General features: G+C 35.0%; 1 protein-coding gene across 2 annotated transcripts in view; it reads left to right on the top strand.

The window, feature by feature from the left end:
* Positions 1-225: 225 nt before the first annotated feature.
* LOC141543562 (zinc finger protein 385B-like) overlaps positions 226-26,548 on the top strand; it is a 368,062-nt gene continuing 341,739 nt past the window's right edge. For both annotated transcript variants that reach the window (XM_074269014.1, XM_074269013.1), the window contains exon 1: positions 226-560. In XM_074269014.1, the coding sequence (XP_074125115.1) occupies positions 452-560 (109 nt within the window). In that variant the 5' untranslated portion in view covers positions 226-451. The remainder of the gene's footprint in view (positions 561-26,548) is intronic.

Below are 26,548 nucleotides of genomic sequence, written 5' to 3' on the forward strand. Positions count from 1 at the left end.
CAGCAGCCTCCGCTCGTTCTGCTCTGCCCGGGGCACCGGGAGCAAGGTGCCAAGGCAGGGGAGGGGGATGCCCCGGACGCCACCTGGCCCCAGCCCCTGACTGGGAGCGTCGGCGCGCGCCGGGGGCCCGCGGAGCCGAGCGCGGGGGAGGTGGCCGGGGCTACGGGAGGGAGCGCACCGCCCCGCCAGCCCCGGGTCCCAGCCTCGCAGCCTGAGTGACAGAAGCGCGGCGGCCGGCTCGGGAGGAGGCGGCACCGCGGGCTGGACCGCTTCTGGGCAGCCAAGGAGACGGCGAGCGAGGGACGGGGCACACCCGGAGAGCGGCGCCCGCCCCAGCGACCCCTTCGCCGGCTGCCGCCGCCGCCGCCTCCGCTCTCAAGCTTCTCGCGGCCGCTGAGCGGGTGGGCGGAGTGGGGCTTGTGCCCGGGCACCGGGCGGCCGCCGCTCCCTCATGGCGGGGCCAGGGGGCAGGGGAGCAGCATCTCGGAGGATGAAGGGCTCGCTGGGCGCCAGACGGGACAAGCTGCCGGGGACTCCCAAGCCGCCTCAGCCCCGGCACGGTAAGCTGGGGGCCCGAAGGAGGGGGAGTCCTGGGGCGGCGGGCTGCTTGTGCCCCGCACTTCTGACATGCTCTCCAACAGCTCGGAGTGGAAGGGGCGTGCGGGGCGCTCCCGTGGCGGGCACCACCCGGCGCTGCCGCCCAACAGGAAGACAGGACGACTGGCTGCCTGGCAGGGGGCTAGAGTGGGCGCCGGAGGGGCATGGAGCGCCTCATGGGGGAGGCTGAAGCGGTGGCCCCGGGAGCTCCGCGAGGGGCAGCTCGGGCCCCGAGTTGGGACCCCTTGCCAGGGCAGCGGCCTCAGCTCCTGTCCACCTCTGACCAAGTACATCCTCTCGCCCCTTGGCTCCCTTTGGAGCCCGGGAGCCCCTGCAAGTTGTAATGAGTGCAGAACAACCCATTAGCCCCCGCCTCTGCCTCTCCTCCATCTCTCTCTCTCTCTCTGTCTCTGTGTATTTTTCTGTCTCTCTCTGCGTCTCTCTGTCTCTGTGTCTCTGTCTCTCTCTCCTCTCTTGTCTCTGTCTGTCTCTGTCTCCGAATCTGTTTCTCTGTCTCGGATTTTGTCTCTGTATCTCTGTATCTTCGTCTCTATCTCTGTCTCTCCCGTTTGTCTCTTTCTTCTCTCTGATTTTGTCTCTCTCTGTTTCTCTCTCTGACTCTGTTTCTCTGTCTCTGTCTTTCCCCTGTCTCTGTCTGTCTCTGTGTCTGTTTGTCTCTCTCTTTGTCTCTCTTTTTCTATCTCTCTGTCTCTGTCTCTCTCTCTCTGTCTCTCTGTTTCTCTCTCTGTCTCTGTCTCCCTCTTTCCTCTCCTCCCCACCTCTCTCAGAACAACAACAAAAAAGTCACTTGTCCTCAGTGCTTTGGCATCGAGGTCGGGGCAGCGGGCGAATGGCCCGGCAGGTGACTGCTTGGGTCCAGTTAGGAATCAAACGGCAGCTTTCTCTCCACATGATTCTTAATTACTTTCAGCTAAACCCACCAGGTTGCGCTGCTGGCTTCATGACACCTTGCTTCTCAAGGAATGATTTGAAAGTGGATTCGAACAGGCGTTAGAGTCGCAAATATTTCCCCTTCTCTCCATAAGAAAATGCGGCTCTCCTCTTATCTATAGCACAGACATCCAGAACCATCAGGCACATGTGTGTCCTTGGAGCTAGAGCTTAGAAATGACAGCGTGTGTCTGGGTTAATGTTTCAGATTTCATTTAGTTAATTGAAATTTTCTGGTTGCCTGGGGTTTTCGAACCTGTGATTCTAAGCAGCAAGCCTGACTTGGGACAGCATTCACGTGCCCTGGATGGAAAGGAACCTTCCGTTGGAATAATCAATGAATCCTTAATTGAACCAAAATTCCTTTCCCAGGACATTTTTTCTGGGGTTCTGCTTGGGGCAACTGACTCCCTTGTTCACTTAGTTGTGTGATGCTGGGTCACCTACTCCTCTAACAAATTACCATACATTTCTCTTTGTGTCTTTTCTTGCAATATCAAGGGAAGGTTATCTCTCTTGGGCTTTCATGCCATCTTTTGTCCTGTATTGTTTTGTTCAGTTGTTTTAACTCTGGTAACCTTAATTTGAATATAAATATACCTTATGGAACTGGGATTTCCTTAGCATGCATGGGTAATTCAAATTCTAGCAAATCCCAACCCTTTTATGTTGTGGAACATAATTTCTAGGGAGGGAGTTCTGAATCTTTTCCCTGGTATGGTGCCTTTGGCAGTTAAATGAAATCTATGATGCTTTTCTCAGGATAATGTTCATAAAGTCATAAAATAAAATGCATAGGATTACAAAGGAAATTGATTAGATTGAAATAATTATATAATTGCTTTTCCCTTATTCAATTTTTGGGTCTCCCCACCCCTGAAATCTGTTGGCTGAATATCTTAACCTCCAGAGACTATCCCTATCCTAGAGACTCAGTGGGAGATTTAGCAAATTGCATTAGCCAGAAACTTCAGTCAAAAAGTATTTATTACGTGCCTATTATATGCCCGATCCCATGGTAGACACAGAGGATAACAAAGTCAAGCTAAAACAGCCTCTGCCATAATCTGATACAAGAGGCAGCATGTAAATTCATATGTACAAACAAGTCACAAATGGGATAAAGAGAGAATAATCAACTGAAAGAAAGCACTAGAATTAAAGGAGCTAGAAAAGGACTTTTTGTAAAAGATAGGATCTCTGTGGGAACTTGAAAGAAACCAGGGAAATTAGGAAAGAGAGCATTTCAGAGCAACCCAGGTCTCTAGACTCCTTCAAGCCCAATAGTTTTGGCTGCATATAGCAAATATAGACTGCTTAAAATGATATAAATAAAGGTTGTTTGATTTCAGATCTAGTTTAAAAACTATCTTGAACACTCCATTAACTAATATTTATTTCTCACCTGCTATGTACTAGGCACTTTCCTAGATACTGGAGACACAAAGAAATTAAAATTTTGTCCTCAAGGAGCTTACTCTGAGAATTTGATTTGGAGGGATGAGTAGGCAGCTTGATTTGTGGTATATTATTATTTCTTTTCCACTTCATTATTTTAAATATCTATGCATGTGTGTATGGATATTCCCTAGGTAGTAAATAATAAATGTTTGCTGATTCACTACGCAAATGGATATTGTAATCTTTCACAGTTTCATATATAAACTTTGATGATCTGTTGGGGCTGAAAAAATCACTTGGTGACTTAATCTTCTTTCATGTGTACCTTTGAACTGAGGTAGGCTGGTCCTCCAGTTGTGTGTCCAACTAACATAACTTTTAAGAACTAGTATCAGATAATAAGAATGAGAAATTCATAGCATTTAAAGGTTAGTAAAAGGAAGGAACATGTCACTGAAAGAATCGATCTGAAAGGATTTTTAAACATTGAAGATGGTAGCAATTACTGGAATTTTGAATGAAAAAAATGAGGCTTTTTTTTTCATTTATATTATTCTGAGTTTGTGATTTCATTAGGAAGAAATTCCCTCTACTAGTACAGATTACTATCTCTTCTAAGTCATAGTTATATGGGATATTAAAAAGTTAAGTGTCTTGCCTATGGCCCCATAATCTGCATGGGTTGACAGCAGGACTTGAAACTCTATTATTCTGACTCAAATATCTGTCATCTTATTTATTGCTCTGCATCAGACCTCAAGAGCAAACTATTAGAATATCATCTAGGCACATTGCATTAGGAAGTGGGAAACATGGATTTTAGTCTGCTCCTAAGCTTGAAAAAATCACCTGAGCCTCAGTTTCTTGATATGTGAGATGATACTAAAACATTCTATCTCACAACCCTTTTTAATTACCTGGCCTTCTTTAAATAGCAGCTCAAATTCTATATTTTGCAAGAGGCCTTTCCCAGGTTCTCTACCTGCTAGAGCCTTCTCTGAGATTGCCTTCTATCTGCATATACCTTGTACAAAACTAATATATTTACATATTCTCTCCCTCATTAGAATATGAGTTTATTGAAAGCAGGAACTATCCCTAGAATTTAACACAGTGTCTACCACAGGGAAAACATATGGTAGATGATTTTTGATTGATTGATTATTTGATTTCTACCTTACATGTTTCTCTTGAGCATCAAGTCAGGTAATCTCTGTGCTATTATGGATAGAAATGACTAATTATTTGCTCCTTGTTATTCAATAGTTCATCTATTTATGATGGTCTATCTTAGTAGACTTTGCATATTTACATGTTGTTCTTCAATTGCTTTTTAGTTGTGTCTAACTCTTCTTAATCCCCATTTTGTTTGTTTGTTTTTGGCAGAGATATTAGAGTGATTTTCCCATTGCCTTCTTCAGCTCATTTTACAAATGAGGAAACTGAGGCAAATAGGATAAATAAACTGCCCAGGGTCACACAATTAATAAATGACTGTGATTAGATTTGAAATTAATAAGAGGGGTCTTCCTGATTTCAAACCAGTACTCTGCTGCCCCCATCTATCACCTTAATCATTGCTAAAGCTCATATACTAATATTTCATTGTGTGGTGTAGCTTGTGATGTGCAAATAATGATCCCAAGTCTGTGCAACAGATTTACATGCTGTAGTGGCCTCCTAACAATTTGTGTGGACTTTGCCCACTTCAGCCAGGTTCTAATTAATGCTCATTGCTTAGCGGGGTACAGGATTTCCATTAAGAGCAACTCTTAGTTTTGTTTCTTGCTTCCTTTTGTATTTTCCACAGTATTTTCAAAACAATTACTCCCCCTGCTGTGATTTGCTATTTACAAGGTGAAGTAAAAGTTCAGTAATGAAGAATGTATGCTGTGCAAGGAAGAATAATGTTTATTCTACAATGACATCTCCAGCATGATGATTCAAATATAAATGGAGCTTGTTTTCCACCTAAAATTTAATTAAGTTACAGTTTTGGGGCATATATATGTGTGTGTATGTGTACTATATATGTATGTGTACATATATATTCTGTACATATAGTATATACATACACACACATATATAGTAAGAACTTCCAACTATATACAAATATAATATATAAGTATATGCATGTATATATGTGATAGTATGTATATATTTATGTATACATATGTGTATATATATGTATATATACATGTTTGTAGGACATGGATAACTAAAAATAGTACTTTATTATGATCCCATGTTTCTCATCTCCTGAGTAAAACTTTGGATTTTTGAAATGTTATCCATTTTCACAAATTATAAACTGATATTAAACATACATGCAGTTTAGAATTTTTAAATTAAGGACAAGAAAGGCAACTAGAAAATATTTTCCTAATGTTACATATAATCAAAATTATGATTGTTTTAGAGATAACATTTTAAATTGTACTTTTCTGTATGTAAGTGGCATTTTTAAGTAAAATTTGGAGAAGTCTGTTGGGAAATGAAGACTTTTCATATCACAGATGGTGGGGGGATATGGGGAGAAGCTTTTACAAATGGGACCTCTTTAGGGAGTTAAACATTGAACCATTTGTCCTCTTATTTTCATAAGCAGCTCATTAGAGTCTTGACACAAAACTATATCTTAAAATCCCAATAGATCCAGCGTTATTGCCTTTTGTCTTCCCCCCTTTTTTGGTGGGGGGAGTTCATTCTATTTGCTGTTTGAACTTGCCCATTTAAAATAGATAATAAATCTTCATATTCTTCCTTGATATGGCTGAATTATTTTCCTTAAATATTTTCCCACTGGCAAAGATCCATTTTCAAACACAATGGGCACTTATTAATGACCCACACATTGTAATATCAACTTGCCTAGAAGGTTTTGTTTTCATAGTACATAATATGGTTGGAATAGCACTCTGTTTTGTAGGAATCTAATATGCTTGGATAGCAAGCTCTATATTAAATCTATGTTAATGAATTTACTTTCCTAATAGTCTATAGACTTCATGAAGACAGGGACATTCTCTTGAATCTTGCATAATATGTCACATAGTACGTCACACATCATTGATAGCATTTTTTAAAATATCCCTAGAGCTTAGCATAGCACCCAGAACTTAGGAAGAGTTTAATAAATGTTAGTTGCTCAATTTATTAATTTGAATCTGATCAGGATACAGATTGTTTTGTGGTGATAAAGTTTTAAATATACCTTACTGTCTCTAGGAAGACACAGATTCCTTTTTTTAATGGGTCCTCACTTGCTTTGCCCATTGCTTTATTGTTTAAATTTCAAATTAGATTAGAATTATATAAGTGAAGCTCCATCTCATTTGGTCTGGCTTGATGGAATAAAAAAAAATGAAATCTTTGAAATAGGATTTCAAATCTTGTCTATATCTTGCCTCGACTAGATTTTGCAGTTTTGAATGAACTACCATTTGGTAAGCATCTGTAATTTAAAATACCTCAAGAGTCTGAAAATCAAGATGGATGATTGTACTGAATTTCCCAACAAGAGCTCTCAGAGTAAGGGTTTGACTAAATAAAAATTCATGAAAAAAAAATCAAGCGAGCAGTTGTATATCCACTTCAGAAACTTTGAAAAGCATATGTAGAATTCATGGGAAGGATGGATTGCTTTAGTTTTATGGTCCATATTTATACTTTGAAGAACAAGTATGGAGAATAATAAAAATTACAGCACCACCAAAAATTTGCTGTTAGGGAGAAAACTGCCCTTTTTAATCTTCATGATATACAAGTAAACCTTCTTTTAGTTGCTTGTTTTTCAAGAATATGTATGCATGTATGTATTATGTATGTGTGTGTGTTCTGCTTTTTTGACTTGAGGTACCTTTAGGGCATAAGACTCTGCTTTTTCCTTCTTGGGTGATATGAAACAAATTATATACAAGCATAAAATGTTCCTCTTCTAGACTCAGCAAAAAAAAAAACAAAAAAACAAATTATATACAAGCTTTGGATCAGTATTTCCATATTTGTAAGATGAAGTGATTAGGCAGCATTGCTTCCAGCTTTAGATTTAAAATTCTTCAGTTATAAATCTAAATATGTTTATATTTATATGTATATGTTTGTATGTGTCTATGTATGTCTATTGAATATGTGTTCTATATGTATTGTGGATATCTAATCTATTTTATAGATGCATAAATGTGGAAACAGGGGCCTACTATGACAAAATGATTTGCCTAAGTATACACAAGCAGTAGTGTCAGGAGTCAGAAATGATCCTACGAATTCAGAACTGGTGGTTTTTCTAGATAGGGATTCTAGTTTGCAAATTTAGATTTTCAAGAGATCTTAGAGGTCACCAGTCAACCATTCTCATTTTACACTTAAGGAAACTGAGGCATATTGAGATCTAAGTGTCTTGCTTCTGGTTGTATAGCCAGTATCACAAAAGGATTTGAAGCTAGACCTTTTCAACTTCAAACTTTATAGCTCTGATATTTACATATTGCTTGAACTGATTATTTTACAGATGGAAGGAAATCAGCAATCATCTAATCCTACCTGTTAATATCACATATTCAGAACTGAAACCAAAAGATAGGAAATGAATTGCCTATGATACTAGTAGAATAGAAGCTTGGTGATTTTTCCATTGTTCCATATTTAGAAATTTTTGCAGTGAAAAATACTACATAATAGAATGAAAAAAGATAAGCAAGTGCTGAGAAACATCTTAGTTAACTGACAAGCTGAAGTAGTTTTTTTTTAATTAAATGACATTCCTATTTAACTGAAGCTTTGTTTTTAAAACTTCTGATTCTTGTTATTGGAAATCATTCCAAAACTCTATTTTGGGGCTTTAATAATACAGGGTGTACAATCATACCTTCTTTGATAATTGAGAACCTTGCCATTCTTTAAGGCCATTATCTTGGATTTTAGTGTTCAATAGACAAGGTAGATACTGCATTGTACTGGGAGAAAATTGAACTGTATATATATATATATATATATATATATATATACCAGTACAAATCTGGGACTTAGTAAAGAAAGGTTGATAGCAGATTGTTTTCTTGCCTTTAGGGATCCCTTTAGGGATAAGAGAAAAGATGAAAAAAATTCTGGTTAGAATTCTGGTTTCTTGAGATTCTATCCTTTGGAAAATGTATTTTAACATCTGGCTTTGGAATTTCTCTGATTTTTGTCAGCTTTCCCCCCTTTCCTTGGACAATATGTTGAATCTATAAATTCTTTATAAACCTACTGGGATAACTTTCCATTTTTCAAGATTGTAAAATAAGGCAAATGTTCAATCTGTCTTCATCTATCCATTCACAAATGTATATCCATATTATATCACAAATAATGTTCTTGGGGAAATGGAAAATGTTTTCAGAAGTTGAAGAAAGTATTTTTTTTTTCCTTTTAAGATTCCCTTTGCCTTAGTTCCAAGCTAACAAAACAGAAGTGTGATAAAATGGAGAGAGGACTTGGTTTGGAAACAAGAAGAGGAAGTTAGTTTTGTGATCCTATACAAGTCAATCAATGTTTCTCAGCTTTCTCATCTGTAAATTGAGTGGGTTGGACCTAGTGACCTCTAAAGTCTCTTCTAACTATCTATCTATGATTTTTAATTCTACACATTCAGAAGATACACAAATGGAGAACATGATAAAAAGTAAAAAGTTGACTTCAGAACTCTGTAGCTACTATATTGTAGTTTGAAGAAGAAAAAGTAAAAGCATAAAACTAGAATAATGGTGCTCAGATATATTAATATTTTGATTAATAGAATTACTTATGCATCAAATTCATTGATGGGGATAGTTTATCTCTTTTCAGAAGAGAAATAGTGAAAAGGAGCTTAATTTCTCAATGTTTGTTTTTCCAACAATGAGGCATAAAATATAAAAACAATGGTAAAGTATGGAAAAAAAAAGAGGGATGATAATATGAGCTCGCTTCTGAAGATCGTGTTTCTTTTTTATTGGCAGAGCTATTGTGACTTCATCAGTATAGAGAGCTCTCCATGAGGAAGTCCCTACCAGCACAGATCTGTACCTGTTCTTCAATTTACAGACTTAAGAGAATTGGGGCGGGGGGGGGGGGGGGGGGGGGGAGGCCTCTAACAGGTTAAGTAATTTATAGTCAATGAATTTATATGTGTTGAGGGAAGAATTCAGATGCTATTTAGTTCATTATATACCATACCTTCTTATCTTCTCTCTAATCACCCCTGTTTATAAGAGAAGAGAGATCCTGAGGATAGTTTTAATAAAATTGAAATTTGTAAATGACTTAGAAATATATTGCATGATCCAGAGAGAGAACTATAGAGACAGAATGTGTATTGAAGTCTAGTATTTTCATCTTTATGATTTTGTTTGTCTTTTATTTCTCATAGTTTTATTTCTTTTAGTATGAGTTTTCTTATACAACATAACAGATATGGAAATATGTTTAAAAGGATTGCATATATTTAACCTATATCAGATGGCTTGCTGTCTTGGGAAGGTAAGTGAGGGAAGGAGAAAAATTCAGAAAACAAAGTCTTACAAAAATGAATGTTGAAAAGTATTTTTATATGTATTTGGAAAAAATAAAATACTGTTGGGAAAAAAATATCTCACATGGGAACTTAAGTTATATGTGCATGGTGTAGTGGAAAATGAAGTTAAATAGGGTACAGATTTGGGTGCTGACACTGACTTTGTTGATCACTGACTGAGAATCTGGGCAAATCCTTGAGCTTTATATAAATATACTTTCTTGAGCTGTAAGATGGAATCCATATTAGAAGTCTAGAACTGTAAAAGGCCATTTAGCCCAAACTCCTTATTTTAGAAATGAGGAAACTGAGGTCCAGATTGGTTAATGACTAACTTTGGGGTCAAAGAATCAGATATCTAGAGGTAAAAGGAACCTCAGAGATCCACTAATTTTACCAGCGGGGAAACTGAGGCTTTGGAAGATTAAATGACCTATTTAACATCTCATTATTAGGAAGAATCAGAAGTGGATTGAAACAGCCTTTCTGACACTAGAGCCAATCCTCTTTTTGGAGTATCCCCTCACTTTCCTCAAGGGAGATCTGTAAGAATCGTGTGGCTGATGAAGTTTTGCAGTAGAAGTCAGGGAGACTTTGTTTTGAAATCTATTTTGTTTGTCTGCTAAGCGTGTGACCTCAGCCAAGTCATTTAACCATTTAACCAAGTTGAACCAGAAATTTCTTAAACTGTGACTTGAGACCCCAAATAGGATCTCATAACTGAATGTGGGAGTTGCAAATTAAGATTTATTATCAATAAATGTTTGATCTCTATACCTATTTTATATACCTCTATACCTGAGATCATGGAAAATTTCACAAGCAAGGAGTCTTGAGTAGAAAATGTTTAAGAAGCCTTTACTAACTTATCTGAGTTTTACTTTTTTTATAGGAAAAATAATACTAGTAGAAGCATCTATCTCATAGGGGTTTTTGTGAAGATCAAATGAGATAATTTATGCAAATACAAATTTTAAAGTAAAAAAAAAATCAGTGGTGATGATAATAACATATCAATTAACTCACAAGAATTTACTATGTATCTAATATGGTCCAGGGACTATAGTAGGCCAGTTATATGAATGCATTTCAAAAACTATGAAGTGTTGTCCATAGGTAACATCATCATTATAGTTTTGCAAATACACATTATTTTTTATCTAAATGTGTACTTAGTCTTTCTAATTATTATTTTTGGTTTATAAATTTTTTTGATATTTTTTGTTATATTGTTTAAATTCTCCTTGTATCCCTAATTGTTTTAAATAGCTTGATATGACACCTGAGGGAAATTTTCATGACTGCTAACTGCTATTTGTAACATAGAAGACTATTCAGAATTTTTTCCAGGTTTATGGTCCTAGATTGTAATGGAACTCTGCATGTTTCTCTCTAGATTAGGTGAGGTCTGTGCTCCAAAATGGGATCTCCCTAAAATTTTATTGCAGTTTATTATGTTCTGAATTATGGGAAAGTACTTGCTTTTTCTGGACAGTATGAATTTCCAGTCTTTGTATTCCATTTGTTGTTGGCTTTCTATTTTATCTCACCATATTAGAACAGTGAATCATTTTGTCCATTAAAAGCACTGGAAAGTCTGTGTTTTTCATTGAATAGCTTTCTTCCTATCCCGGTGATAATTGGAAACCTGGCAGTTTAACTACTTTCCCAAATATATTTGAGATGGATCTTTGACAAGTGATGTTGGAATAGTAATGGGCCTACCATATTTCTCCCCTTTCCTTGAAAATCAAATTGGATATTTTCATGTCGTCTTTTATATTTTAGAATCATAAAGGTTTTATTTTAGGATGATCATAGTAAGCCACCTTGGGAGAAAGGCTGTAGCCAAACAATGGTATAAAACTCTTAATTTAAAGATTGTTAAAACAGAAATATGCCAGTAGAGTGATTAACCTGATTATCTAAGGCTCAAGAGTCTCACACTGATTCAATTTTACTCCATGAACTACTTCACAGAAAAATAAAAGACAAGATGTCAGAAGAAAGCTTTCCTTTGTTTACAGTAGTTAGCGGCATGATTTGAGCAAAGGGACACACAGTGAGACAACATATGCCAGCACAACCTGCTTTACGGCTTCCCTACTGAGAACAGACCATGGAATTATATCAGGTGTTCTTTTAAAAAGAATTTTCAACTCTGTCTTCCATTGCTAAGTCACTGCAATAATAATAATAATAATAATAATAATAATAATAATAATAATAATAATAGTAGTAGTAGTAGTAGTAGTAGTAAACCCTGAATCTTGGCAGTCAGTAGTCATCTCATATCAAATGCCAATAAAAAGAACATGCCAGAATAAGATTATGATAAATTACTAGGAATTAGACTTTTGTCACTTTTACAGGATACTTTCCTTTGGTGCCATGAAGAAATAGATCCTTTGAGAGACTATGAGGCAATGGCTCAAATAATGTTTTTGGACTTAGAATTGTCACATTGTTATATAAAATAACATAAATAGCTGTTTTTCTTGTATGTGTTTGTATACACATTAAAAAAAAAAAAACTAAATCTAAAACATTTTTGGAAATCTGAGATATGGGGTGGACTGACATGCTTTCTAGGGATAATGATAATGATTCTGACAGAGTACCTTTATTAGGGAGATTCCTGAAAATACATTGGAAGTTGTGAAAATCAACTGGGTAGATTTATGGATAGCGTGCTTGTCAAAATAGTGTAATAATAATGAGATCACTGATAATTTATGTACATTAGATAATATCTGATAACAGGTTAACCATCATTTTATACAGTAGTTTCATAGATTATGGATTTTGATCTATTAAATAATATTTTCCCTCTGGTTTCTATTACATTGGTAAGGAGATATCATTCCAGATAATTTAGTCCCTTGCACATTGTTTTAACATTACTCTTTAGAATTCTAATATTCATTTCAATGAATATTTTTTTTTCATTCATACGTGTAAAAGGAGTATTGGTTCTGGAAGTTGCAAAGACAGATTCAAATACTACCTCCAAATATCAGTTAATTTCTCAATAATTTCAGTGTTATCATATATAAGGAACTTGTGCTAGATGAGCTGTTTTAAACCCATGAGCCTACGTCTTGCAAGTTCTTTGGTTTCAGTTTCTTAATCTGTAAAATGAGGGGGCTGGACTATATGACTTCATAAGTGCTTTAAAAAATATATATCTATGAACCTAAATCGATCTTTCAGGTGTTTGTTTCTTCAAATATAAGATGAAGAGATTGGTCTAGAAAATTTCTAAGATTCCTCAAAACTTTGTCTCTGTGTCTCTCTCTATGTGTATGTGTACATATATATAATCCTAAATTACCTTATCTCCATTTTTTTAATCTGGAAAATGAGAGAACTAGACAGACTACATGATCTTTGCAATGCTTTCAAACTGTACCTTTGTGATTCTAAGTCATCCAGTCTTCATTTTCCTCACATATAAAATTAGAGGGTTGAACTAGATGGTTTCTAAAATCCTTAACAATTTGGGATATGTGATTTAATGAAATCATAACCATAAAACTCTTAAAAGAAGCTAGATAATAGCCAAATATTCCAAATGGTTTTGAATATTTATTTTAAATTGTTTATATGGATCACACAGTTAATTTCCATACCACTGAAAAGTCTCATTAACTGTGTAAGATTCTATTATCTAGAATTTCCAACTGTTTTTTCTATCATCATGGCAGGCAACATCATATACTTAATTGTCATTATTCAGTTATTTTTCCTATAGTGTCTGACTCTTTGTCACCCTACTTGGGATTTTCTTGGCAAAAATACTAGAATGGGTTGTCATTTTTTTCCTAACTTATTTTACAGATGAGAAAACTGAGGCAAACAGAGTTAAGTGGTTTGTTCAGGGTCACATGGATAACTGTGTCTGGCACTCTATCTGCTGTATAACCCAGCTGCTCTGAACTAAATATAAAACTGGCCTGAAAATTAGGAGCAGATCTAAGCTCAAACTCTGACTCTGTTACATACTGACTGGGTATTCCTTAACTTAAATTATTTTCACAATAATGATAATATGTTATAATTTCTAATATAGTTAAGTATTGGTAGATATGATTTACATAAACAAAAGTTCTTTGGTCAAGCTTTCAATATATTTTGTAGCTTTTTAAAATGTATTTTTTATTTATTTAAAACAAATATAAAATAAAAAAGTAGACAAAATAGAAAAAGAAAGAAAGACATAAAAAAGGAAAATAAATTGTTTTGTGCCCAGCAGAGCATCAGGGGAAGATTCAAAATAGGTAACAATAGATTTCCATATCAAGAAAGCACATGGCATGATATGTATAATATAGATGATATAGACAGATATAGATGTAGTATATATGGTTTCTTAGTTCTTTCTTTAAATTCCTGATGTAACATTTTAGAACTACCAGTGTTTCTATCTAATTCCTCTGTATTGGTTTTTTATTCACTATTTTATTTTGCTGAATATTTGTAGCAGCTCTTTTCGTAGTGGCTAGAAGCTGGAAGATGAATGGATGTCCATCAATTGGAGAATGGTTGGGTAAATTATGGTACATGAAGACTATGGAATATTATTGCTCTGTAAGAAATGACCAGCAGGATGATTGCAGAGAGGCCTGGAGAGACTTGCATCAACTGATGCTGAGTGAAATGAGCAGAACCAGAAGATCACTATACACTTCAACAACAATACTGTATGAGGATGTATTCTGATGGAAGTGGATATCTTCAACATAAAGAAGATCCAACTCACTTCCAGCTGATCAATGATGGACAGAAACAACTATACCCAAAGAGGGAACATGGAAATTGAATGTAAACTGTTAGCACTACTGTCTTATCTACCCAGGTTACTTATACCTTCGGAATCCAATACTTAACGTGCAACAAGAAAATTGGATTTACACACATATATTGTATCTAGGTTATACTGTAACACATGTAAAATGTATGGGATTGCCTGTCATCTAGGGGAGAGAAGGAGGGAGGGGAAAATCTGGAAAAATGAATACAAGGAATAATGTTATAAAAATTACTCATGCATATATACTGTCAAAATGTATAATTATAAAATTAATAAAATTAAAAAATATATTTTATTTTGCTGAATATAATATTTTTGGCCACAATCCTAGTTCTTTTGAATATATATATATATATATATATATATATATATGTATATACATATATATATATATATATATATACATATATATATATATATATATATATATATATATATATATATATATATATATATTATTCCATGGCCTGTGATCTTTTATTATAGCTGCTGATAAATCCAGTGCAAGCCTAATTATAGCTCCAGAATAAGTGAAAAAAATGTTTTTGTAAAATTTTTTTTTGATCTGGATTTTTTGAAATTTAGAAACAATGATTCTATACACTTTTCTTGCAGGATCTCTTAGAAATGGTGATCAATGTTTTTTTTTCTATTTCTATTTTCCCCTTTTGTTCTATAACTTGAAGACAATTTTAATTATTTCTTGTATTGTGTCAAAGTTTTTTTTTTTTTTTTTTTTTTTTTTTGATCATACATTCAGGTAGTTCAATTATTATGTTTCCTCTTGATCTGTTCTCCACATTCATTGTTCCCTTTATAAGATGTTTCATATTCTTTTCAATTTTTTCATTCCTTATAATGTGTTTTATTATTTCTTGGTCCTTAGCTTCACTGGCTTCCCCTTGCTAAATCCTAATTTATTGAATCATTTTTCTTTTTTAAAACTCTATCTCCTTTTCTACTTTTTAACTCTTTTCTCTTGTTTTTCTTCAATGGATCTTATTTGTTTATTTAATTTATTTTTATATTATGCTGTTATATATTTCATTTTTATATTTATACATAACATTTTATATATTTTATATATTTATATGTAATAAATATATGTATAATATAAATATAAAATAATTTAATATGTTGCATTCTATTATAATACTTTAATATTATTTTATTTATTTTGCCTTTCCTCTATCTCTAATTTTAAAATTCTTTTTTGAGTTCTTGTATAAATTTTCTCAGGGCAGGGAGCCATGTAATGTTACTCTTTGTGGTAGAAGAAGCACTTTTTATTTCAGTGTCCTTCTCTGGTCTTCTCTCTTCCAATAATAAGTTTCTATGTTAGGGTTCTTTCTTTTGCCAGTTCATTTTTTTTTTTTTAAGAGAACTATTAGTATAAGCACTCTAAACATGGGGGGGAGGGATAGGGCCTCTTGTTTCACTTGAGATCTCTCCTTTCTTACATGGAACCCCAAACCTAGAGTTCCACCCTCATCCAGTATCATCCCTGCCCCCCTGTCTCTGCATTCCCACTCTGCTGGATTCCTCTCCCCCAGGTCTTAGCAGCACAACTGAACTTGAAGCTCCCAATCAACCATGGTTACCTCAATCTTCCCAGTCTCCAGGACTCCCCAAACAACCTGGGAGGTGAAAGTTCCTGTGGTTTCTATGGAGACTCCAGTCACACCCAGCTAGCCCTCCAATCCCCTAGTCCCAATTGATGTTTGCAGCCCTGGGATATTTGTATTTCATACTGGCTAATCTTTCTTGGGGACTTTCTTGGGAACTTCTCGGATTGTGCCGGGAGGACCCTTGTTCTGCCCCAAATCTTTTTAATTTTTCACCAATTTTTCCCTGTGAACTAATTTGTTCTGTTTGGGAGGAAATCTAGAGAAAATGGAATTCAATGACTGCTCTGCCATCTTCCCAACATCTTCCTCCTCCATAATTTTTTAAGATTATAAAGTGATCCTGAGATCCTGAGAACAAAGAGTTTGAAGACCTTTGCTCTATATCAACAAAATACAGGTCAGTTCTCTCTTTCCTATACTTACTTCAAGTTTGAAATCCTCAGAAAAAAGAATAATTATCTTTAATACATTTATTTTATAGTTATTATAAAGTTTAATTCACAACTTTTTCCCGTTCTGGATAGTTGACCCCAATTATGTCTATTTTTCTCAAGCTAGAAATGTTATTGTTTGAGGGAGAGAGTTGAAAGTCAACTCTATGGGGATCACAATCCTTCAGTAATTATGAATTTTTCTTTTAATTTCTGAGTAGTAGTAGTTGGGTTTATCCCTTTATCATAGAGGTAATACTTAGGTAATAGACTTAGAACTGTGTAATGTTCTGGTTAACTTTCTGGAGACCAGGTCTTGGGACCAGCCTTAGTTTCAGCAGATTAATCACCACGAGAATATCCAGGAATAAAGTCCAAATTCCTTATTGTCTCTTTCACAGTCTGTGACCCAGGATAGCTTTCTGGAGGCCCTTCAGATGGGCCTTGGTCTCAGTGGAGAAATGGAGGACAGGCCAGTCACCAAGGTAGTGGGAGATGGAGTAACTGTCTCCCCTCCAGTCCTTGTTGGCTCTTATATACTCTTATTATAATTACATCATCACAGGTAAAATCTTGTAGAACTATGTGTTAGGATTACAAGGTGAGAGCTCAGGTTGTCTGGGCAATTCTCTAGCTCAGAATTCACACCTTTATTTCTGGTCTTTAGAGGGAGTTTACACCTTTGAACTTCTGAAAAGGAGTTTACACAACTTTTAAAAGGAGCAAGTTCATTGGTTGAAGTATTTTCTCACAAGCCCCCTTGAGTTCTCACTACAATCTCTTCGAGTATAAATGAGGGCAGCATTGGGTCTGGAGAGTAGTCTATTCTGGGACAGAGTTGGGACGGCAAGGTGGAAGGAGAGAGTCTGGCTGGGAGATTGAGTTGAGACAGCAGTCCCCAAGGACAATTTAGAGACCACCAGACCTTTACAAATCCGGACCTTGACAATTAAGTACTAAGTACTTTCCTCTATCTCTCTGATTTAATTTTTAAATTCTTTTTTGAGTTCTTATATACATTTTCTTTGGGCAGGAAGCCATGTAATGTTACTCGTTGGGGTAGAAGAAGCTCTTTTTATTTCAATGTTGTCCTCTGAAGATGAAGAAGTAGAAAGAGTAAAGTACTGAACTAGAGAACTATTAATCACCATGCTAAACTAGATAACCATTGTATTTTCAATTTCTCTGACTTAACACCTTGTTTCAAGTATGCTTCTCCAGAGTTCTGGTTCTCTACAAAACTGGAAAATAATTTTGAAGTAATTTTGTCTCACAACCCTCATTTTACAGATGAGGAAACTGAGGCTTATAGTGGTAAAGTGGGTAAAGTGGCTTGCCCAAGTCATATATCTAACAAATCTCTTTGGAGCTATGCCCAAAGGGCTATCAAACTCTACCCAGCAGTGTCAGTACTGGGGCTGTAGCCCAAGGAAATCTTACAGGAGGGAAAAGGAACCACATGTGCAAAAATATTTGTAGCCCTTCTTACTGTGGTGGTGAAGAATTGGAAAATGGGTAGATGTCCATCAATTGACTAATGGCTCAATATGTTATTGTATATAAAGGTAATGGAATATCATTGTTCTATAAAAATGATGAACAAATTGATTTTAGAAAGGCCTGAAAGACTTACACAAACTGATGCTGAGCAAAACAAGCAGATCCAGGAATACATTGTACACAGTAACATCAAAATTGTGCCATAATCAACTATGTCAGACTTGATTATTCTTAGCAGTTCAGTGACCCAAGGCAATCCCAATAAAACTATGAATAAAAAAACACCATCTACATACAGAGAACTATGGAGAATGAATGTAAATTAACACATGCTATGTTCACTTTTTTTTTCTTCTATTTTTTCTTCCATAGCTTTTGCCTTTTGTTCTGATTTTTCTTTCTCAACATGGTTCATAAGGAAATATGTAAAAAAAATGAATGTACATGTATGACAAAAATGTTTCTATGTGTCACTGGGAAAAATTAAAATTAAAAAAAATGATAAGAAAGATGCTTTCAGAAAACCCTGGACTTGGATGTACTGATGCATAGTTAAGTGAGGAGACCTAAAAGAATATTGTACATAGTAACAGCAATATTATATGATGATCAGTTGTGAATAATTTAGCAATTCTCAGCAACACAATGATCCCAGACAATTCTGAAGGACTCATAATGAAAAAAAGGCTATCTACCTGGGGGAAGGAGGAAAAGAGAAACTAATGGAGAAACAGACTTTTAAAAACATTTTTTAAATGCTCTCCTCTATCTCCTCTCTTTCTTGTTCTGTTTTCCTTCACAATATGACTGATATGAAAATATATTTTGCATTACTACATGTATAACCCATATCAAATGGCTTGTGTTCTCACTGAAGAGGACAGAGAGATAGAATTTAAAAGTCAAATATAAAAAATATGGATGTTAAATCATTTTTACATGTAATTGGAAAAAAATGAAATGTATTTAAAAGAATGTGCTTTTTAGGTATAATTTACAATTTCCTTTTAAGGTTTTTTTTTCTTAAAATGAGGCTTTTATCAGAGAAACTTGCTGCAATTGTCCTCCCCTTTTCTGCTTTCCTTCTAATTATTGGCTACATTGGTGTGTGTGTGGGTGTGTGTATATGTGTGTGTTTGTGCCATATCCATGCATGTGCATAGAAAAAAATTTAAATTAAATGTATTAAAATTATCTATTTTATACTCCATAATTTAGCTCTCTATTTTGTTTCTCCAAAAATTCTTCCCTTTGTTTCTCCAAAAATTCTTCCCTTATCCATATATGTGAAAAATAAGTATTCCATGCCATACAACTTTACTCATAATATCATTCCTTATGTTTTCTCTTTTTTGATCTTATTCTTATAAAAGGTATGAGATATGGGTCTTGTTTCTGGCCTAACTGCTTTCCAATTTTCCCATAATTTTTTTTTCAGATAATGATTTCTTATCTTCAAACCCTAGATCTTTGTGTTTATCAAATCTTGGATTACTATGGTCATTTATTATTGTGTATTATCTACCTAATCTATTCCACTGATTCACCACTTTATTTCTTAGTCAAAGTCAATTTTTAACTTTAGCTTTTTATTTACAAGATATATGCATAGGTAATTTTTCAGCATTGGCAGTTGCAAATCCTTTTGTTCCAACTTTTTCCCTCCTTTCCCCCACTCCTTCCCCCAGATAGCAGGTTGACCAATACATGTTAAATATGTTAAAATATAAGTTAAAGACAATATATGAATACATGTCTAAACAGTTATTTTGCTGTACAAAAAGAGTCAGACTTTCAAATAGTATACAATTAGCCTGTGAAGGAAATCCAAAATGCAGGCAGACAACAATAGAGAGATTGGGAATTTTATGTAGTGGTTCATAGTCTTCTCCCAGAGTTCTTTCGCTGGGTGTAGCTGGTTCAGTTCAGTACTGCTCTATTGGAACAGAAGAGGGCCTCATCCATCAGAATTGATCATCATATAGTATTGTTTTTTAAGTATATAATGATCTCTTTGTCCTGCTCATTTCACTCAGCATCAGTTCATATAAGTCTCTCCAGGCCTTTCTGAAATCATCCTGCTGGTGTCAAAATAAAATTTTGATGATTACTGCTTTGATTTTCGGATGAAGAAATTGAAGCTATTTTTAGTCATGTGAAAAGGTACTCCAAATCACTATTGATCAGAGAAATGCAAATTAAGATAACTCTGAGATACAGATTACTCACCTGTCATATAGGTTAAGATGACAGGAAAGGATAATAATGGATGTTGGAGGGGATGTGGGAAAACTGTGACACTGATACATTTTTAGTGAAACTGTGAATGGATCCAACCATTCTGGAGAACAATTTGGAACTATGCTCAAAAAGTTATCAAACTATGCATATCCTTTATATCCTGGGGAGAGCTTAAAGGGGGGAATGGGACCTACAAGAGCAAAAATGTTTGTGGCAGCTCTTTTCATAGTGGCTAGAAACTGGAACTGGAATGGATGCCCATCAATTGGAGAATGGCTGAATAAATTATGGTATATGACTGTTATGGAATATTATTGTTCTGTAATAAATGATGATTTCAGAGAGGGCTGGAGAGACTTATGTGAAATACTGCTAAGTGAAATGAGCAGAACCAGGAGATCATTATACTTGGCAAAAAAACAAGATTATGTGATGATCAATTCTGATGAATGTGTCTCTCTTCAACAATGAGATAGTTCAAACCACTTCCTATTATTTAGTGTTGAAGAAAGACATCTACACCTAGAGAGAAGACAGTAGGAACTGAGTGTGGATCACTCATTTTTTTGTGGTTGTTTTCTTGTATTTTGTTTGATCAGTTTTTTTTTTTCTTTCTTGATCCAAATTTTCTTGTGCAACAGGATAATTGTATAAATAGGTATACATATATTGGACTTAACATATATTTTAACATATTTGACATGTATTGGACTACCTGCCGTCTAGGGGAGCAGTAGGGGGAAAGAGGAAAATTTGGAACATAAGGTTTTGCAAGGGTCAATGTTGAAAAATTACCCATGCATATGTTTTGTAAATAAAAAGCTTTAATAAAAAAGATGATTATGCTTTGTAATATGATATGAAATATGGTACTGTTGGGCTACCTTCCTTTGTTCTGCCTCCTCCTTTTCATTGATTCTCTTGATGATATTGATCCTTTGTTCTTCCAGATGAATTTTGTTATTACTTTTTCTCTCTCTCTAAAATAATTTTGGCACATTCTACATAAATTATTTTATGTAGATTTAAAATTTCCATTATATTGGCTTGTCCTACTCATGAACTATTAATAATTCTTCAGCAATTTAGACCAGATTTTATTTGTATAACAAATGTTTTGTAATTAAGCTCATATAGTTCCTTGATTTATCTTGGCAGGCAGATTCCTAAGTATTTTATGTTGTTTCCAGTTATTTTGATTGGAATCTCTTTCTATCTCTTTCTGCTAGATTTGTTGGTAATATTGTTGATGTTTTATGTGGATTTATTTCCTATTCTGCAACTTTGCTAAAGTGGATGACTGTTTCAACTCATTTTTAAATTGATTTCCTAGTGTTCTATTAGTGTACCATCATGTCATCTGCAAGAGTGATAGATAGATTTATTTCTTTATTGCTTATTTTTATTCCTTCATTTTCTTTTTCTTATCATTGCTTTGATTAGAATTTCCAGTACAATGTTGAATAATAGTGCCAAGAAATAAATAGTGCCATCAATCATCTTATGAGGAAAGCTTCTAGCTTATTCCATTATACATAATGACTGCTGTTGGCTTTAGATACTGCTTATCCTTTTAAGGAAAGCTCCTATGCTTTCTAATATTTTTAAACAGGAATACCTGTTATGTTTTGTGTTCTTCATGCATGTACTGATAATAACATGTCTTTTTTAAATTGAAATGTTCAATTTTGCTGCTGGTTTTCCTAAATACTGAACCAATCTGCATTCCTGGATTAAATTCTGTCTGGTCATAGTGTATATTTGCTGTTACATATTGCTGTAATTACCTTACTAGAGTTTTATTTTAAAATTATGCATTAGAATTTATGAAGTACATTGAACTTTAGTTTTCCTTCTTCACTTTTGTTCTTCCTGGTTTAAATTTTAGTACCCTATTTGTGTCACAAAAGGAATTTGGTAATACTCCTTCTTGGAGAATGTTTCCAAATAGTTAACACTGTATTTTTTTAACCCCAGCTGAAATATCATAGATTTTGTTCCAGCCCCTTATTTTTACTCTGTATATGTCTCTCTATTTCAAATGTATTCTCTGTAAACAACATATTGTTGAATTCTGGGTTGGTTGGTTTGAATATTTACATAATATAAATTTTTTAAAAATCTTTAATAGAAGTCACTTGTGAATATATTTGGTCCTGAGGACTTTGGGGAGAAATCTCTTTTATGTCTTATTTATTTTCTTTTTCTAAGATAGAGTTATTTAAGTATCATATTCCCTCTTCTATTAATCTTGGAAATTTATATTTTTATAATTGTTCATCCACTTCATTTAGATTGTCAGTTTAATTGGCACAAGGTTGGGCAAAATAGCTCCTTCTCATTGTTTTAATTTCCTCTTCCCTACTAGTGAATTCAGCATTTTCACTTTTGATACTGATAATTTTGGTAATTGTATTTTTTTGGCTGCCTGATATTTTCTTCCTCAATGTGGAAGCACTAGATTTTCACTATAATATGTTCTGGGCCAGAACTTAAAACAAGGTGCTAAGTCATTGATAGACAATGATTATTTAGCATAGTATTTAATAGTTCTCTAGGTCAGTACATGTACTTAGTACTTATTATAATTCTACAAGATTCACACCTTTAAGAGACTAAGCTAGAAGCCTTAACCAGAATTCAATTGGAGAGATTCAGAAGCTAGAGAAGGCATTCTGGGAGATTCAGAAGTCAGAGCTCAAGCTCTTGGAGCTAGACCTCTAAGAAGGCCTCTAAGAAAGCTAACCAGGCTGCAGGAAAGGAGACAAGACTTGGAAAGAGACAATAAAGGATTTGAACTTTAATACCTGGCTGCATTTGGGGTGCTTACTGAATTGAAACTAAGGCTGCATCCAGAGACCCCAAGAAAACCCCAACAAGAGATTACATTTTAGAGAAGAATATTACAATAATATTCCTGGGAGTTTCCATTTTGAAAACTATTTTTGTAAGGGATCAGTGCGTTCTTTCAAATTTCTCTCACCTTCTGTTTCAGTATATCAGGGAAGTTTTCCTTGATAATTTCTTGAACTAAGAAGGAAGTTTTTTGTTGTTGTTGTTGTTGTTGTTGTTGTTTTTAATTGTACCTTTTGTGTTGTACAATAGTTTTAACGTTCTCTCTTCTAGGTTTATTTTTATAAATCAGTTGTTTTTCCAGTGAGATATTTAACATTTTCTTCTATTTTTTCGTTCTTTTAATTGTGATTAATTGTTTCTTGGTATCTTGTGAAGCCATTGGATTCAACTAGTCTGATTCTAATTTTTAGGGATTCTTCTTCTGTGAGCTTTGTTATTTTCCCCTCACCCCATTTTAATCAATTCTACATTTTAATAAGCTCTTCTGTTCAGGGGATTTTTCCATTTGACCAGTTTTAGTTTTTAATACATGCATCTTTTTGGTGTGTTTTTATGCTTCTTTTACCATTTGGCCAATTCTGTTTTTATTTTTTAAAGTGTTATTTTCTTTCATTTTTTGGAGTTTCTTTTTATATTTTCTTGCATCACTCTCCTTTCTTTTTTTTTCCATTTCCCCCACTCCATCTCTCTTATTTGATTTTAAAAATATTTTTAGGGGGTGGAGTCAAGATGGCAGAGAGGACATACACATCTATCTTGCTCTCAGACTACTACTTTTATGAAAGGCCTCGGAATTAGTGCTTGACTGAAAAAAACCACAAATATCAGGAGTACAACACATTACTAACAGAAGATATCCTTGAAATTCACCAGAAAAGGTCTGTTTTTGCTTGTGGGAAGGATGATTTGATGGTACAGAGTCAGGAAAGTTGGCAGTGAGAGCATGGAAAGCAGCTCACATTGAGCAGACCTGAGGTGGAGATTTGCAGGGAGAACTTTACCACAGTGTGAGCTACTTTGCTCTGGCAGCAAGCCAGTAGATCAGCAGAGAAGATATAAACACAGGGCCATAGCCACACAATACCTGGAGTGACTCAGCATGTTCTCAGAGCACAACCACCATTGCTTATTAATGGTTATTGGAGCCATTGCTGTCCCACTGCTGCTTCACTGCTACTTCCTGTTGTCTGTGGAGGAAGCTTGGTAATACCATACTGCCCCAAAAATAGTCTGCAGGTTTTTTTGTTTGTTTGTTTCTTTTTTGTCAAAATAAGTAAAAAGTTAAAGAGGGCTCTAATTGTAGATAGCTTCTATGCTGATAGAGAGCAGACTTCAAACCCTGAAGAGACTAAAAACAAATTGTCTCTAGATGAAACCCCAAAGGGGGATATGATCTAGTCCCCACTACATAAGGCTCTTATAAAAGAAATTAAAAAGGCTCTTACAAGAGAGCTAAAAGAAAAATGGGGAAAGGAAAGGGAAGAATGGCAAGAGGATCTGGATAGGTCATCCTATCATTAAAAGATACAGTGAATAAAGAAATCAACTCCCTGAAAAACAGAATTAGTGAATTGGAAAAAGACAATAGCTCTCTAGAAAATAACATTAGCAAAATGGAAAAAATTCCTCAGGGGGAAAAGAAAAACCCAACTCATTTAAAAACTCATTTGGACAATTACAAAAGGAAATAAAGTAAATGAAGAAAATAATTCATTAAAAATCAGAATTGAACAAATGGAAATCAATGACTCAAGGAAACACCAAGAATCAGTCAAACAAAACAAAACACAGCAACAACAACAACAACAACAACAACAACAACAAAAGAAAAAAGAAAAAGAAAAGAAAAGAAAAAAATTGAAAAAAAGTTAAATACTTACTTGGGAAAACAACAGACCTGGAAAATAGTTTTAGGAGAGATAATCTGAGGATTATTGGACTTTCTGAAAATTAAGATAAAAAAAAGAGGCTAGACAATATTTTATTTATTTATTTATTTATTTTTTAGGAAATCATCAAAGAGAACTGCCCAGATGTTAAAGGGACAGAGGGTAAAATAGATATTGAAATAATTCATCAATCACCTACTGAAAGAGATCCCCAAACCAAAATTCCAAGAAATATTGTGGCTAAATTCCAGAACTATCAGACCAAGGAAAAAATACTATAAGCAGCTAGAAAAAAACAAAACAAAACAAAACAAAAAAACAATTCAAATACAGAGGAGCCACAATAAGGATTACTCAGGATCTAGCAACATCCACATTAAAGGATTAAAGGGCCTGGAATATGATATTCCAGAAGGCTAAGGAACTTGGTATGTGGCCAAGAATAACTTACCCAGCCAAAATGAACATTTTTTCCCAGAGAAAAAGATAGACATTCAATGAAATAGGTGAATTCCATTTTTTTGTGATGAAAAAAGCTGAAACTAAACAAAAAAGTTTATCTCCAAATATAGGACTCAAGAGAAACATAAAAAGGTAAAAAGAAATCTTGGGAACTATATTTCTAGTATGAGTATACATAAAGAATATATGTATAATTTGCTTTTGCTGTTAAAAAAAGAAGCTAGAAGTGGAAAAGAAATTGTACCAGAAAAAGGGAAAAGTGGAGGTACTACATCTCACAAAGAGGCAAAGGAAGCCTATTATATCTGAGGGAAAGAAAGGAGGGAGATGAACATAGTGTGTATCTTATTCTCATCAGAATTGGCTTAAAGAGAAAAAATATTAGTCATATTTGATTTACAGAGAAACTTCCTCATCTCATTGAAAAGTGGAAGGGGAAAAGTGAAAAGGGAAGGAATAGCTAAATAGAAGGGGATACATAAATTGTGAGGAAAAGGGGTAAGAAAAGGGAAGGGACTCTAAAGTGGGGGGAAGGATCCTAAAGAGGGAGGGCTATGTGAGGCAAGTGGTGCTTGCAAGTTTAATACTAGGGAGGTGAGTAAGGGGGAAGGAAAATAGAAAAGCATAAGCTGGAGTAAATAACATGGCAGGAAATACAGAATTAGTCATTTTAACCATAAATGTGAATGGGGTAAACTCCCCCATAAAGCAGAGGTGGATAGCAGACTGCATTAAAAGCCAGAATCCTACAATATGTTGTTTGCAGGAAACACACTTGAAGCACAGCAATACATGCAGAGTAAAGGCTTTTTAAAAGCCTGGAGCAGACTCTACTATGCTTCAGTAGAAGTCCAAAAAGCAGGGGTAACCATCCTGATCTCAGATCAAGCAAAAGCAAAAATTGATCTAATTGAAAGAGATAAGGAAGGGCACTATATCTTGCTAAAGGGTAGCATAGATAATGAAGCAATATCAATATTAACCATATATGCACAAAGGGATGTAGCATCTAAATTCTTAAAGGAGAAGTTAAGAAAGCTGCAAGAAGAAATAGACAGCAAAACTATAATAGTGGGAGATCTCAAACTTGCACTCTCAGAATTAGATAAATTAAACCACAAAATAAACAAGAAAGAAGTTAAAGAGGTAAATAGAATATTAGAAAAGTTAGTATGATAGATCTTTGGAGAAAACTAAATGGAGACAGAAAGGACTGCACTTGCTTTTCAACAGTTCATGGAACCTAT

Source organism: Sminthopsis crassicaudata, chromosome 5, assembly GCF_048593235.1.
Source record: "Sminthopsis crassicaudata isolate SCR6 chromosome 5, ASM4859323v1, whole genome shotgun sequence".
NCBI classification, from domain to species: Eukaryota; Metazoa; Chordata; class Mammalia; order Dasyuromorphia; family Dasyuridae; genus Sminthopsis; species Sminthopsis crassicaudata.